This window comes from Caenorhabditis remanei, chromosome X (genome assembly GCF_010183535.1).
Source record: "Caenorhabditis remanei strain PX506 chromosome X, whole genome shotgun sequence".
NCBI classification, from domain to species: Eukaryota; Metazoa; Nematoda; class Chromadorea; order Rhabditida; family Rhabditidae; genus Caenorhabditis; species Caenorhabditis remanei.
In genome coordinates, this window is record NC_071333.1 from 21,089,730 (window position 1) to 21,103,626 (window position 13,897).

The window sequence follows — 13,897 nt, forward strand, 5'->3', positions numbered from 1 at the left end:
CGGTAAGGGTGTTTGCTTGGGAAACCAAGACGAGGTCTTGTGTTTCCTTGCAACTGGGTACAATGCATTTGACGAACGCTTCGGAGTTTGCTGGGATGACTATGTCCGTAAGAACGTGAACTGGATGTCTTGATGGGAAGATCTGGCACAGTCTTTTGTTTCCTAGTGGGAGCTTGTCATGTCCCAACTCGAAGGTTTCATTGGCGTAGTCGAGGTGGAATTTTGGTAATTTTGCCAAAGCATCATTTCCGATTATGAAATCATAATCTCTCGGGCCGGCCGGTGTACACTGTCCAACAGTGAAGTGAATTGTCTGGAATAAAGTTTGTGAACCAATCTGTAATCTTACGGTGGCTGATCCGGCCATTGGAACTTCATTTCCTCCTAAACCAAAAGCAAGAGCATTGGCAGGTTTCTGGAGTCTTGAAATGCCTAAGAGAGAACAAATCTCTTGACTTGCTACTGTGAAGCTAGCACCGGTATCAATGAGAGCCCAGCATGTGACTCCGTTTGCCTTAATTGGTATCTGGGCCGTGAAGAAATCCTGAGAAGAGGGGCCTAACGAGTTTATTCGCGGAGATCTCAGTCTGTCAGTGATATCTGCATAATTAGTAATATTCACCGTGGGTGTTTCAGTTTGGTCAGCGGCTTGCTGTTTTTGAGCCCATTTTGGTAGTACTGGTGTCAGAAAATTGGTGGCTAGTGCTAGGACTATCACGCTTGCTACTAAAAGAGTAATGACTACGTTTGAAAAGAGGGTCCACAGGAAGAAAAGGATGTCACAAACGTACTTAGCTTGTTCCCAGAACGAGAGCATTGATTCCAGCTTGTTTTCTGCCAGTGATCCGGTTGCTGGATCGCTGTGGGTCGAAATGATCCTCGTGAGGGCTTCTGGTGATCCCTGAAGCGCTTCCCAGATCTCGTTGTAGTGGGACGTCTGGATGTTTTCCGAAATTGAACCTATAACCATGTTATGGAAAATTAGCGGGTCTGGGACCTGTTCCGAAGCAAATTTGGTTTCAGAAATGGTTTCTGCCTGAAATTTATCTTCGGCAGATGCTTTCAAAGTGAAGGGATCAAGGCTGTGCAAAGTATTGTTTGCCACGTACTGGAAACTCGTGATGAGAGAGCATTCTATCGGGTGGGCTCTATTTGTTATGATTCTTGTGGGAAGGTCAACAAAAGTTACTACAGAGAGGTTTTCCGGAAGATTCACTCTAATAGCGGGTTTGGAGTAACATTTATCGGTGAAGGGGATAAATTCATAAGAACCTATGGGCACCCGGGAACATACCTGTACCGATAAGTATCCGTTTCCGATATATTTCGCATGGATGTTGTCCTTCTTCAGAAGTTGTCGGGCTGCCAATGTTGGGGAACTGGAAACCGCGGCTCTGGTTGATGCGGCAATAGCATTGATTGATGAGCACCAACTCTTGAAGTTGTGGGAAATCCAAGCAACTGTTGTTCCGAGTATAGCCTTCTCTGATGCTAAGAGCTGGGAAGCCAGTTGATTTGACGTAACAAAACTGGTTTCGTTGTTCACTGAACGTTTGCTACGACCCGAAGTTATAGCGTATCCTTGATCAGTCATTGTGAGTCTCAATCCGCAATCCACGAACTGGGTCGCGTTGTTGTCGAAAGATAAGGCAAATTCTTTTGACTCACTGATCCAAATGTTGTTCGATTTGAATCCGTTCATTGTATCCATTTTGATAAACTTGCATTCGTACTTGAAATTTGATTTCCAGACGAAGGCTGCTCCTTCGCGAGTATTACAGAATCCGGAATTGAAGAGGCATCCCTTCATTGGTCCGGCTGGAGATTCGGGAATTTCTTGACCAAACCGTGTCGAAACCACGGTATCGAGCATGAAACAGTTTGTTGTTTCTGTCGTATAAGTTCCGGCAAAGGCGGACCAAGGTGCACTGGGCCAGTCGATGGTATGGACATTCTGAGTTCTGAAAATACCGTCTGAGAGAACTAGGTCCCATTGGTCGCATTTTTTAAACTTTTTCATAAATTCGCATTTTTCTTTTGACACAACTTCTTGTTTCGAAGAAGTCTCTTTCCATCTAGCTCCGAAAAGATTAACCGAAAATTTAGTGGTCATTTTTACTATTTTACACAAAGTTGCATTAGTCTCGTAAGCGACTGTATTTGGCCTATATACTGTTAGAGCTAAATGTTCTACAGGAACTGGGTCCGAAGCCATAGATTTGGAGCAATCTATACTTTCTGGAAGTTTCAAAATTCGAGTTGGAGCGTGTGGCATACACACTAATGGTTCGAAGGCTAGAACTGGGCTTAAAAGGCTGAGAATTGCTACCATGGTTAACGTGGCAGTAGGAAGACCAGATAGGCAATTACTACGCATACCTGGATTTGAACTTGGTGGGGTTGCCAATTCCTCATTTCGTTTCATCAGAGCAGTGATCTGTTGCTGTTTGGTGGCAATGTCTGCCTGGAGGGCTTCAAATTGAGCGAAGGTAACTTGCGGGGCTGCCTGGATAGTCTGAACTGCTGGAAGGTTTTGAATCTGGTGATTATGAACTGGGTTCATGTTTTGGAACTTAGGGACTCGAAAACCTGCCCTTTGTTTTTTGTTGGATTTTAAGAAGATACCTTTACTTTGATCGGAAGCTTTGCTTCTGCATTCCGACGCATAGTGACCTTTGACTCCGCAATAAAAGCAATCTCCGGTTTTCTGACGCGGGCGGGGCTGATGGGAACCGTTTCCCATTGATTGTTGAGGTGCCATTGCCATTAATCCTTGCGGTGCAATGGTATTTGCTCTCGCGGCTTCCGCCAAAAGAAGCTCAAACTTCACTGCTGAATGCTGCGCTTCCTGGAAAGATTTTGGAGACTCACCTTTGACATGGAATTTCAAATTGAAGAGAAGTCCTTCGATAAAAGCCTCTTTTGCTTTTTCGTGGATGAAATCCCGAGCTTTACCTGCATAGGCACTCTGAGCCAGTTTTCTTACTCTTTCTCCAAACTGATCTACCGTCTCATCGGCGCGTTGGAGGCATTGACGGAGCTGTTGACGTTCCATTTCGGCACGATTTGGGTCTTCAAACGTTTTCTTCATCTCCTTGACCAACTCGTCGTATGTGGCATTTGGAGAATTCTCGAGAAGTTCTTCTGCTTTGTCACGTGCATAATCTCCAAGATAGGTGAGGAAAACGGCTCTCTTGGAATCCTCATTCAAAACATTCTTGGAAGCTTTAACGTGATCCGAGAAACATCTGGTGAAAGTGGAGAAATTTTCGTTCGTTCCTCCAGAAAACACAGGAATTGTGGAAGACATTTTGTGTCCTAGGACGTTAATCAGGAGACCGGGAACCATTTCCTGCTGTTTAACTTCTGGAATTACGGGCAATGGTGGTGCTGGTGGTGGGTTTGGTGCCAAAGGAGCAATTTGGAAAGATGGCAGTACTTGGCTTGGAGCTGGACCGTTTCCCGGAAGGACTTGGTCCTTGGGTTGTTCAAATGGGTCCCTAAGCTGAAATGGTGATTTGAATACCTGATTTACTGTTGGCATTGGAGTTCCTGGACGTTCTCTATGTTCCAGAACTTGAAGCCGTCCACTGACTTCTGTTTGAAACTCTGTGAATGCATGTGTGGCCTCACGAATCGAAGTCTCGACTGCTTCGATGCGATCTGTCTGCAAAATAGTTAGATATCTTAAACGTTGATGGACTTCGACTAGGTCGTCTGCAATTGCCTGTTTCATCGACCTGATGTTTGGGAGGCATTCCCTAATGGCCAACACGACTTGGTCGTTTGGAACTTGAACTTCTTGCGCGTCCTCGCCGTTGACGCTCATTGGTTGAACTTGGGTAGAATTTGGGTTGGTTGAAAATCTGAAATACTGCTGGGTGAAACCAACGTGCTCACCTATGAGCCCAATAATAACGGAAAACACATTAAATTTGAGAAGAAAGGCTGTCTCAAAAGGAAAAGAAATACGGCGAAGGGGAAAAAATGAATAAGGAAAAGGGACGAGAGACAAAGAAATGTGTTATACTAACGGACGGAATGTTACTATGTTTACGCATGCCTACAAATGTTATGGGAACATTTGCTTCACTAGTGTTTTGTGTTAACTTTACCCTGCCTTGGACCCCTAGGTCAATGTTTGCTATAGCTTACCTTGTGCTTCCCCAGAAGCCTTGCATGAGATTGCATGTTAACCGTGACTCAGCGCTTTGTCGGTGGTGCGATTACTAGAGAAAAAAAATTAAACTAAACTACCTATTAGAAGTCAAAAACCCTGCGCATGATTTTTGAAACTAGAAAGGTCTTACACCCCTCACCCCTTGGGTCAATTATCCGGACAAAGGCTACTCTATTCTTAAAAAATAAACTAACGAGCTTTTATTGGAGGCGCGTGATTGGTGGTGGTGGATCGTCTTGCACTGAACTAAGTTCAGCCACTCGCTGGTACCAATAAAAGAAGACATGTGTCTACTTTAAATGAGTTTATTTCAGGACAGAATAAGACATAGAATTTAAGAGTCGGTTCGATTACGAGTCGGTCGGAGCCCATTGTGTGGTGGCGGGGGTCCCTTTTGTACTGCAGCTCCTGGAATAACATTCTTAGAGATTGTGGGAGATTGAGAGGGGTTGGGACGATGACTAGTCGATTGGGTCTTGGGAATGTGCTAGGAGGGAAGATTATGTGTTGGGAAAGTAACTTGTCTGGAAATAGACTTCCGCGACTGTATTCGGGGTGTGAGTCATATGGGAACGAGGTGTGAGTGGCCAATCTGAGGATGACTAATGGGGCCGTGGGAAACTATCCGTTAGGGATTACTGATCCCTTACAGAATGATCATATTCACAAAATAATGATTTCTTGGGGTAGCGTCTCTGAAAATACTACTTTTATAGAATATTGTGCAATTTTCAACTTACAGACTAAGTTCCGACGTAAGATCGACAGACAGGCCATTACAACCATTCCACATTTTAAGAATATTCAAGTCGAGGAGGTGATAATTCATGGTACGTGTTTGATTGGGAGTAGAAAATGCAAGACGTCCAAACTTTTCCATTAGATGATTTGCCAAGTTCACATCGACACACTGAAAATTTGCAAAAGTTGTATATTTTCCGCCCCAAAAACCAACATAACAACATCACCACCTTATTGAAAGCATGCCAAAGGGTCACAACAAGTGACCTGGAGGCAAAGCGTATTCAATATGCTTATACTTAAAATTGCACTTACCCCAACAGCTGGTGGCACATAGTCGGTGGGAATAACAATTGGACGATTTGTTCCCGGAAGCATGATACGACCACCCACCGTGTCACAACAAACGAAATGAACTTAACGAGGACCAGTCACGACCACATTTCTGAACCCATCGACTTCATAAGATGCGTCAAATTGTGACAAAACAACAGCATTTAGGCCACCTTTGGGTGTTTTTTGCGAAAAACGCATTTTCAGCTGTGTACTTCCACTTTTTTGAAGTTCCCAAGCATTTGAAGTATCAATTGGAGAAATGTTAAAAACAAAGAAAGTATAGCCTGTTCGGAACATTTTGTAGGAAATCTTGGGACACGACTTGTTTGAAACACAACCAAGTTCTTCGTACATTCGGGTGAACGCTTCGGCATAGTTTTTGTTCAAAAAGTCACAGTTGATAGGCTGAGGAGGGTACATAACACCTCCCGCGTCAAGTTGAATTTCCGAAACATAGTTGTGGTCAAAATTTAGAGAATCTTTTGTGACAGAATTTTCCGGGTTGAGCAAGCCAATGATAATGCGTCTTGGAATTATATCGTGATAAATGGTGTTGAATGGCAAATCTAGACGCCCTTCAGGAATTGAAATAATTTTGACTTTGGAAATAGTAAAAGGGTACAAAGCGGGTGTTGTTCTAAGACGATTTTCCAAAGCTATGGCAGCTGATGAAACTACATCGATAGCTCGCATGTGAAGTTTCAAGTCAGAAATTTCCAATTGGGCTTTAGTGGCCTTTGCAGCTTCAAGACAAAATTCGTCAGAGTTCCGATAGAATGTCAATGTAATATTCACATGAGGAACCAATAGTTTTTCTGTTTGGAATACTTCCAAAAGTACAGGAGCGCACACATCCAGTTCTTTTGTAGAACTGAGAATTCGCCCATCTTGAGATCCGTCAGGATCACACCAGCCAGCAGCGGTCAACAATCCTCCTTTTGTGTCCCCATTTTCTCCGAATAGTGTATGTATATAACTCTTATAGTCATAATTATTAGAATCATATACTATCACATTGTTGAAAAAAAGTTTCACTTGGTTGAAGAAGGTTGCACCAATAAAATTTGTGTGGGAAATAACGTTTGAGTCCACACCATTTGTCGCGGCTTCAACATTTTTCAGAGAAAGTTTGAAACTCACATAAGTTTTGTTGAGTTGGAAGAAGTGAGCACTGTCATGAACATTAAAAGTATAGGAAGTTCCGGAATCAACTGGATTTGTCGGGGTATAAGTCATCCATTGTCCTTTGTTGAATGCGACCTGACTAGGTGGGGTATCAAAAATACAAAGACTTGAAGGAGCACTCGGTGCGCTCTTGTTACTCATCAATTTGGCCATTTTCCAAAAATATCAGTTTTCCGCGACGATGATTTTGGCAGAGATCGTTTTTTGGTGTTTGTTCGTTTTCTTGCCACTTTCGAAGATTTTCGCTTTCTTCCTCCCTTTTTCACTTTTCGCGTCTTTTTGATACTTTTGCGGGTATGACGGATATTTTTTCTCTTTCTACGTCCACCAGACTGTTCCAACTTGTTGATTGCACGATTGACAAGAGAAATATAAGAATCAGAAGCGTTTTTAGACAAAGACTGTTTGAAAGAATCACCAGCCACTACGTCGTTTGCAACACGAAGTGATGAATCCATAACTTCACGACCCATGGAGACTCCTATTCGTTTTAGCAAGGGAACAGCGGAAATGAAGAGTTTTCCGAGTAATTGAGAGAAAGGGCCGTTTCCACGTTGGTAAAGACTTCCGGCACGAAATCCACCAGAACCGGTCTGATCGAGGTCATTTTCAAAGAAATGGACCCAATCAACAGAATTGTCAGGATCAAAGTAAATAAGCATTTGTAAACTCGAGAATTGCAGAAATTATACGGTCTCACGTTTGTTTCAACCATCAAAAGATGAACTGATAGGACGAAAGTGAAGAACGATCACAATCTTCCCAGAGTTAAATGGAATGAAATGATTACGATCGTTTTTGATTTGAATGCCAATCTGGTTCATCTCTTTGCAACGTACAGGCACATATAGTGGGGTTATGAACGATTGTTCAACATTTCCCACGTTTTGCGAACTTATGCTGATAATCTTCAAAAGTGGTACTTTCATGTGACTAACAGTCTGTGGCTCCACTAATCCTTCAGAATAGATATACATCAAGTCGGAACCAGAAAACATTGAATATTGTCCATGTTTAGGGAATTTGTCACAAATTTTATCAATTCCCAGGAAATAACTGAGACGATCCGAAAACTCCACTTTTGAGACTTTTTCCGTTTTTTCACACGTCACTCGCTTGAATGTTTGATCATAGGTAAATAGAAAGGTATCAGGTTTTGAGGCATTTGTTAGAGTTTTCAAAGATTTGTTCAGTGTTTGATTCAAAATATCGATAAGTTCGGAAGGTGATGTAAAAGAACAATTTGGAACTTTGCACTTGACAACCTTCTTTTCGTACCAAACCAAGAACTCATTTTCGTAATTTCCATTTGATTCCAAGTTTTTTGATATCAAATCGTGTGATGTCGGATAAATTATGGAAGTCAAAGCGACTTCATAAGGTTTGTTGAAATTGATAGAAGATGGAAGACTTGTCTTGAAATTGGAAATTGTAGACTCGATTTGAGCATTACTGACCAAAGTGATATAAAAGTCAGTCATTCTTTGATTTTTGGGTTAGGTAGCAAATATCCGATACAAGAACCAAGAATAATTAGCCACTGTTGGTGTTGGGGGTAGTCAAGAGTACAAATTTTATATAAAGCGACAAGAGTGACAATGTAAATTATTAACACTTGTGACACAAATACAAGCAATGCTTTGGAACAATGAGTGTTTCCACAAGACCACTTCGGCCCGTCCATAAATGAAAAATGAACAAGTGGGAAAAAGAAAAAGACAAAAAACAGAAAAAATTCGAAATTCTTTAATATTTTTCAAAATATCACTAAACATCTGGCTTTCTGTACAAAACCATCTCTTCTTCATACCATATGCCATCTACTTCGTTTTCCTCCACATCTGCCAAAATGTAAACAGGAATGTCGTATTCGATTATTTTGACAACTTTGAACACTTCACTAGTCCATTTTGCCCTTGTACCTTTCGCAAAGGGAGAATTTTCCAAAAGTACTCTGACGGGATCACCAACTTTATACTTTGGAGAACGAGATTGAACAGTACCGTATAGACGATTCCAAATCTTTTGTGAATTATTGCTTGTGACTTTATTGGGACTTGTTCCAATTGAGTCCATATACGTATCGTTCAAACCTTCAACAATATCACTTAATACTCTCGTCCATTCGAAGCTATCTGTAGCAGTAAACCACTTTTCCAACTTGTTCTTTATTCTCATAATTGCATTTTCAGCATAACATGCCTTCACATTTGTATTTTTCGGCTCCTAGACGTTTGCGAACCCGTCAGTTGCGAACCGCGACGTTTGCGAACCACGACGTTTGCGAACCCGACAGTTGAAAACGCGATGGTTGCGAACCACGACGTTTGCGAACCCAGGTCCGCAATTGCGCGTGGTGGTGTTTGCACAGAATTGCGAAAATCATATCTTTCGCTTAAAAAAAATAAATATTGCGTATTTTTTGTTAGAATTCAGGGAAATTTGAAGAATTACATGATAAAATAATACAAGTTTTTTCAGTAAAATGTTTTTATTGAGTTTTTGTTTTTTTATCTACGATTTGAGTTCTGTATAGAACCGATTCCGTTTATAGAATGACTTCTCGTAACTTCCGACCGATTTACGCGTACGGTGGATATTCCATACGACCGGTGAAAATGTACAAAGACGGTGCAGAACTATTGCATTGCGCCGACAGGTAATTTTCTGAAATTATATAAAATTATCCATTACTATACACGATATCTTTAGAAAAAAGATACAGTGTCTTGCATTAGCAAAGCGTGAGAACGGAGTCATCTCCATCACAAGAGATCACTCAGGACATCCTCCCGACGACGGACTTGTGGAAGTAAGCTATAATGCGTGTTTTAAAAAGGTACTTATCTGAATAAATTAGGCAAGAATAGCTCGTTCTGAACTACGCGACCAAGCGAAAACAACTGACTTACCACCGAGAACTCTTCTTCACGACACAAAAACTAAATTCGGATCACGTGCAATAGTAGTGGCGGGATCCAATAGTGCACTCACTCGTATGATTCAACGAGCAAGAGACGTGAAGTGTGTAGATACGGATGCTGTTGATTCACAAAATCCTGTTTTTCAAGGAGTCATGACTCTGGATAATGGTGATCAGTTAATAGATTTTCTTCTTCAAAACATTATATTCAGATAAAGAACCGTTTTTAATATTCGATGAAGTTAATCAGACAAACGGAAATAGATACGTTGCATTCGGATCAAAAGTGGGACTTGAAGTATTGGAGAAGTCAGCGTTGCTCTTATCAGACGGAACATTCTCAGTAGCACAACCACCATTCGTTCAGCTTTGGACAATTCATGCTACCTTCAGCGAATCCACGTTTCCAGTAGTTCATGTTCTGATGAGTTCCCGCCACATCGTGGACTACGATTATGTGCTTCGACGTTTGAAATCAATCATACCCCAATGGGATCCACGAGATTATTTAGGAGACCTCGAAATTGGACAATCAACAGCTATCAAGAATGCATTTCCCAATATTCGCCAGACGTACTGTTTTTTCCATTTGCTACAGGATTGGTTCCGACGGCTCAAGCAGCTTAAATTGCAAGGTTTGACGGTTTACGGAAGTTCGTTGTATGAATTCTGGAGTCTTCTTCGTTGTTTGCCATTTGGAGATCCAGCTACAGCAGTCCAGGATTTCAATGACATTTGCACACTTCTTCCCACTCCGCTGACGGCCGAAATGCAGAGTTTCGTGAAGTATATTCGAAACTTCTACGTTGGACCGGTCAGAGTTTTGAAATTTCCTCCAGTCACCTGGAACGTCTCGGACCGATCTTTCCGCCATTTGCCTCGTACTACAAACTCTGTGGAATCGCAACATCGTAATCTGGAGGCATGTGTTGTTGACACAAGAGGCAGATCGACACCATTACTGTCAGAACTTTTCAAATGTCTCCGACAGGAGGCGAGCAAGCTGAAGTTTGACAAAGAAGCTCTTGAAATAGATCCAACATACAAGGTTTAAGTTTTCACTTATATTTTTCAATAATTATCTTATAGGTGTCTGCCGAACGCAAGAAGAAAGATATTCTAAAAGATCAAAGAGTCCTCAAAGTTCTGGATGCGAGAATTGCTCCAGGTTCACAACTGAAAGGAATTACTTTCTTCAAGGCAATCCGAGCAGCGAAAAAGTACACCTAATTTGAGTTCTGCTTTGTTTTATTCTTCTTCATCGCCGTTTATTTTTTTTTTATTTTTTTTTTTTTTTACTTCAAGGGATAGGAGGCTATAAGATACAAAGAAGACTTGAAACATATCCCTCACGAGATAGTCTCAGGTAAAGAAAAAAAAAATGGACTAATAAGGTGCATGTCATAAAAAGAGTAACGGGGGGGAAGGCAACAATTGAAATGAATACAACGGGTTCGAACTGAGATATGGAATTGCGATCAAGGGGAATTAAAGGAACTAGGCAATTAAAGGCAGGGAATAGAAAAAAAAACTGTTAATTATGCAACAAGAAGGGAGCAAGAAATATTAGAACCGGGAGATTGAGGAATCAAGTAAAATGATAAATTGTGAGGGAGAAAGAAAAATATTTACATTGTAGGTAATGGCATTCCAAAACGGAACAGTAAAAGAGAAAAAGTTATCAGATAGAGGAGATAGATAGACAAGAGACATGGGTCTTCTGGGAGAGTTTGAGAGTCTGACATAGGTGTTAAGGAAGGGGAAGTGAGATGCGCCAGCAATGAATTTGTAAAGTAAGAGTAATTGGGATTTGAGTCTACGGTGTCTAATGGAGTGCATTGAGAGGAGTTCAAGACGTTGCGAGTAGGAAGAGAAAGAGATGTTGCAACGCTGGAGAGTTTTTCTAGAGTATACTCTGAGGGTGGATTCCAGAAGTCTAGAGAGATGAGATGAGGGGGAAAGGCAAATAACGGAGCAATACTCCAAGATAGGAAGAACATAAGTTTTAAATAAGAATGAGTAGAAAGCAGGATTATTAGACTTGAAGGATTTTAAAATCTGGGAGCAACGAAGTCGGGCAAGAGCCACGGTTCGACTAATGTGAGCACGGAACTTGAGATCAGGTTCAACAAGCAAGCCAAGATCACGAACGGAGTTTGAGTCCAGAATGGGAGAACCCGCGATAAGGAACTGATGATGAGGGTTGAGAGAACCTAAGCGAAGTAAACCCGTTTTGGAATGAGCAAGAGGAAGGAAATTGGATTCAGCCCATGTAGAGACTAAATCAATGCCTGCTTGAAGACTGGACGGGAGGTGAGAGTAGATTTTAATATCATCAGCATAGGCAGCCACATGCAGGTGAGGAATATCATTCAAACTGAGTAACAAATCGTTGATGAACAAGAGAAAGAGTAAAGGGCCAGATACGGAACCTTGGGGAACCCCCGAGGAGATAGATGCGGAAGAGGGATCAATGAAGCTGTTGACTTTAACGGAAAAGGATCTAGAGGAAAGAAAGTCAGAAAACCATGCTACAAAGGGAGGGGAAATGCCAAAAGAGGAAAGCTTGTTGAGAAGAAGGTTATGGGGAACTTGGTCAAAAGCTTTCTGGAAATCAAAGAACACTACATCAAGGGTTTTGTGAGTTTTAAGAATAATATTGTAATTGGATATGACCTGAACTAAAGAAGAGGCGCAGGACCGTTTAGCTAAGAAACCATGTTGATGAACTGAAAGCTTATGAGCAAAATCAGATTTGATGCGATTACAGATGATGCGCTCGAAGATTCTAGAGAAGGGATCAGTAAGGCTTATCGGACGGTAGTTATTAGGAAAACTGGCATTACCTTTCTTGAGCACAGGGGTCACTACGGCTTTTTTCCATGATTGTGGGACAGTAGAGGTGCGGAAGGAATCATTGAAGACAATGGATAGGGGAAGGGCAAGAGTAGTGGCGCATTTCTTGATAAGAAGAAAGTTGGCAAGATGGGGTGAGAAACCACAGCGGGGCGGCAGTTTACGTAAGGAGTTCTCAATTACCCACGGCGCAAACATATCAGAATCTTGTAGGTCAATGGGATGAGATGCTGAAGGGTTTACTGAGGAGGAGAAATCAGAGACATTAGGAACTGCTGTGGGGTTTTTAAAATTGGATGAGAAGGCAGTAGTGAAGATGGCGGCTTTCTCGGAGTCTGTACTGACGATTCTACCAAGATGGGAGAGAGAAGGAATTCCAGAAGTGCATCTTAATCTTCTAGTTATGAGAGAACGGGCAGCAAAGCTGTGAGGGGAGTTGAGTATCCGTTTTTCAGTTCTGGCATAGTTGCATCTAATAGATCTGGTCAGAACTCTTATTCGAGAATTGAGGGTATGAACATCACTGAAGGACGGGCTAGGGGAGGCAATGAGTTGCGCAAGACGACTACGTGCTCGACGCAACTGGCGAATAAGGTTAGAGGACGGTTTAGGTTTTGGCAATGTTCTAGAAGGGGTGTGGGTCTTGATTAGGTCAGAAAGAATGCAAATAAACTTGTCAAATTTGGCAGAAGAAGAATGAAGGGTACTGAATATAACATCCCAGTCAATGGAAGCAAGATCAGAATTAAGGAGACTGTAATTACATTTTCTGTAGTCAAGTAGAGAAGAATCAGAAGCTGGAGGAGGATCAAAGCGAGTGGAAGCCGCAGAGCCCGGGAAAACGGAGAAATTGACGCTGAAGTGGTCAGAATTCAAAAGTGGAGGGTGGCAGACGGGAGGCGAAAGAGCTAAATCATTGCAAGTGATTACTAAATCAAGAATGTTGGAAGTAAGAGAGGTAGAACGGGTAGGAAAATCGACAAGTTGAGAGAGTCCCTTGGAAATTAAAAAATCAGAGAAAGGATGCCGGGATGCAGAATCCTGCCAGTCAACAGATGGGAGGTTAAAGTCTCCAATTAATAATGAGGAGGATAGAGGTATGAGAGAGTCTAAATGAGTAATGAGAGAGGAGAGTTCGGAGGATTTGCAATCGGGAGGGCGGTAGACAAGGATTACAGTAAATGGCGAGAATTTAGGCTGGTTATAACTAGAAGCTGAGGAAGAGACAAGACAGGCGGCAATTTCGGATTGATGCAAGGGATAGTGGTGGTCAAGGTTGGTGGGGATAGGAGTCAGGCACACGGTATTTTTGAAAAGGAAAGCAACTCCCCCGCCACTGGATTTGCGGTTAAGGGATTGCATACGATCACAGCGAATTATAGAAATGTTACGAGATATGAACAGAGAGGAAGGGATGGAGTCAGTGAGAAATGTCTCAGTAAGTGCAATGATATCGTGGGAGGAAGCAATGAAGAGATCAATAAGAAGAGAAATTTTGGTTAGGCTGGCGACACCTCTAATGTTAGAAAGAAGGATATTAACACCAATGTCAGGCTCAAGAGACGAAGAGGAAGGATGAAGACTATTACTAGAGATGGGTGAAGATGAAAGAGCAGAAAAAGAAGAAAAATGATCAGAACAATAGGGAACTGTGGATGAATGAGGAAGACAGGCAG

At 41.9% G+C, this 13,897-nt stretch overlaps 1 protein-coding gene across 1 annotated transcript; it reads left to right on the top strand.

Annotated features, from left to right (window-relative positions):
• Nucleotides 1-8,997: 8,997 nt before the first annotated feature.
• On the top strand, nucleotides 8,998-10,419 carry GCK72_026226 (uncharacterized protein; the record flags this gene model as incomplete). The annotated part of the gene is made up of 4 exons (XM_053736748.1): nucleotides 8,998-9,101; nucleotides 9,155-9,254; nucleotides 9,303-9,534; nucleotides 9,578-10,419. 4 exons carry the CDS (start codon nucleotides 8,998-9,000, stop codon nucleotides 10,417-10,419), a joined length of 1,278 nt encoding a protein of 425 aa, XP_053580314.1.
• Nucleotides 10,420-13,897: the final 3,478 nt, after the last annotated feature.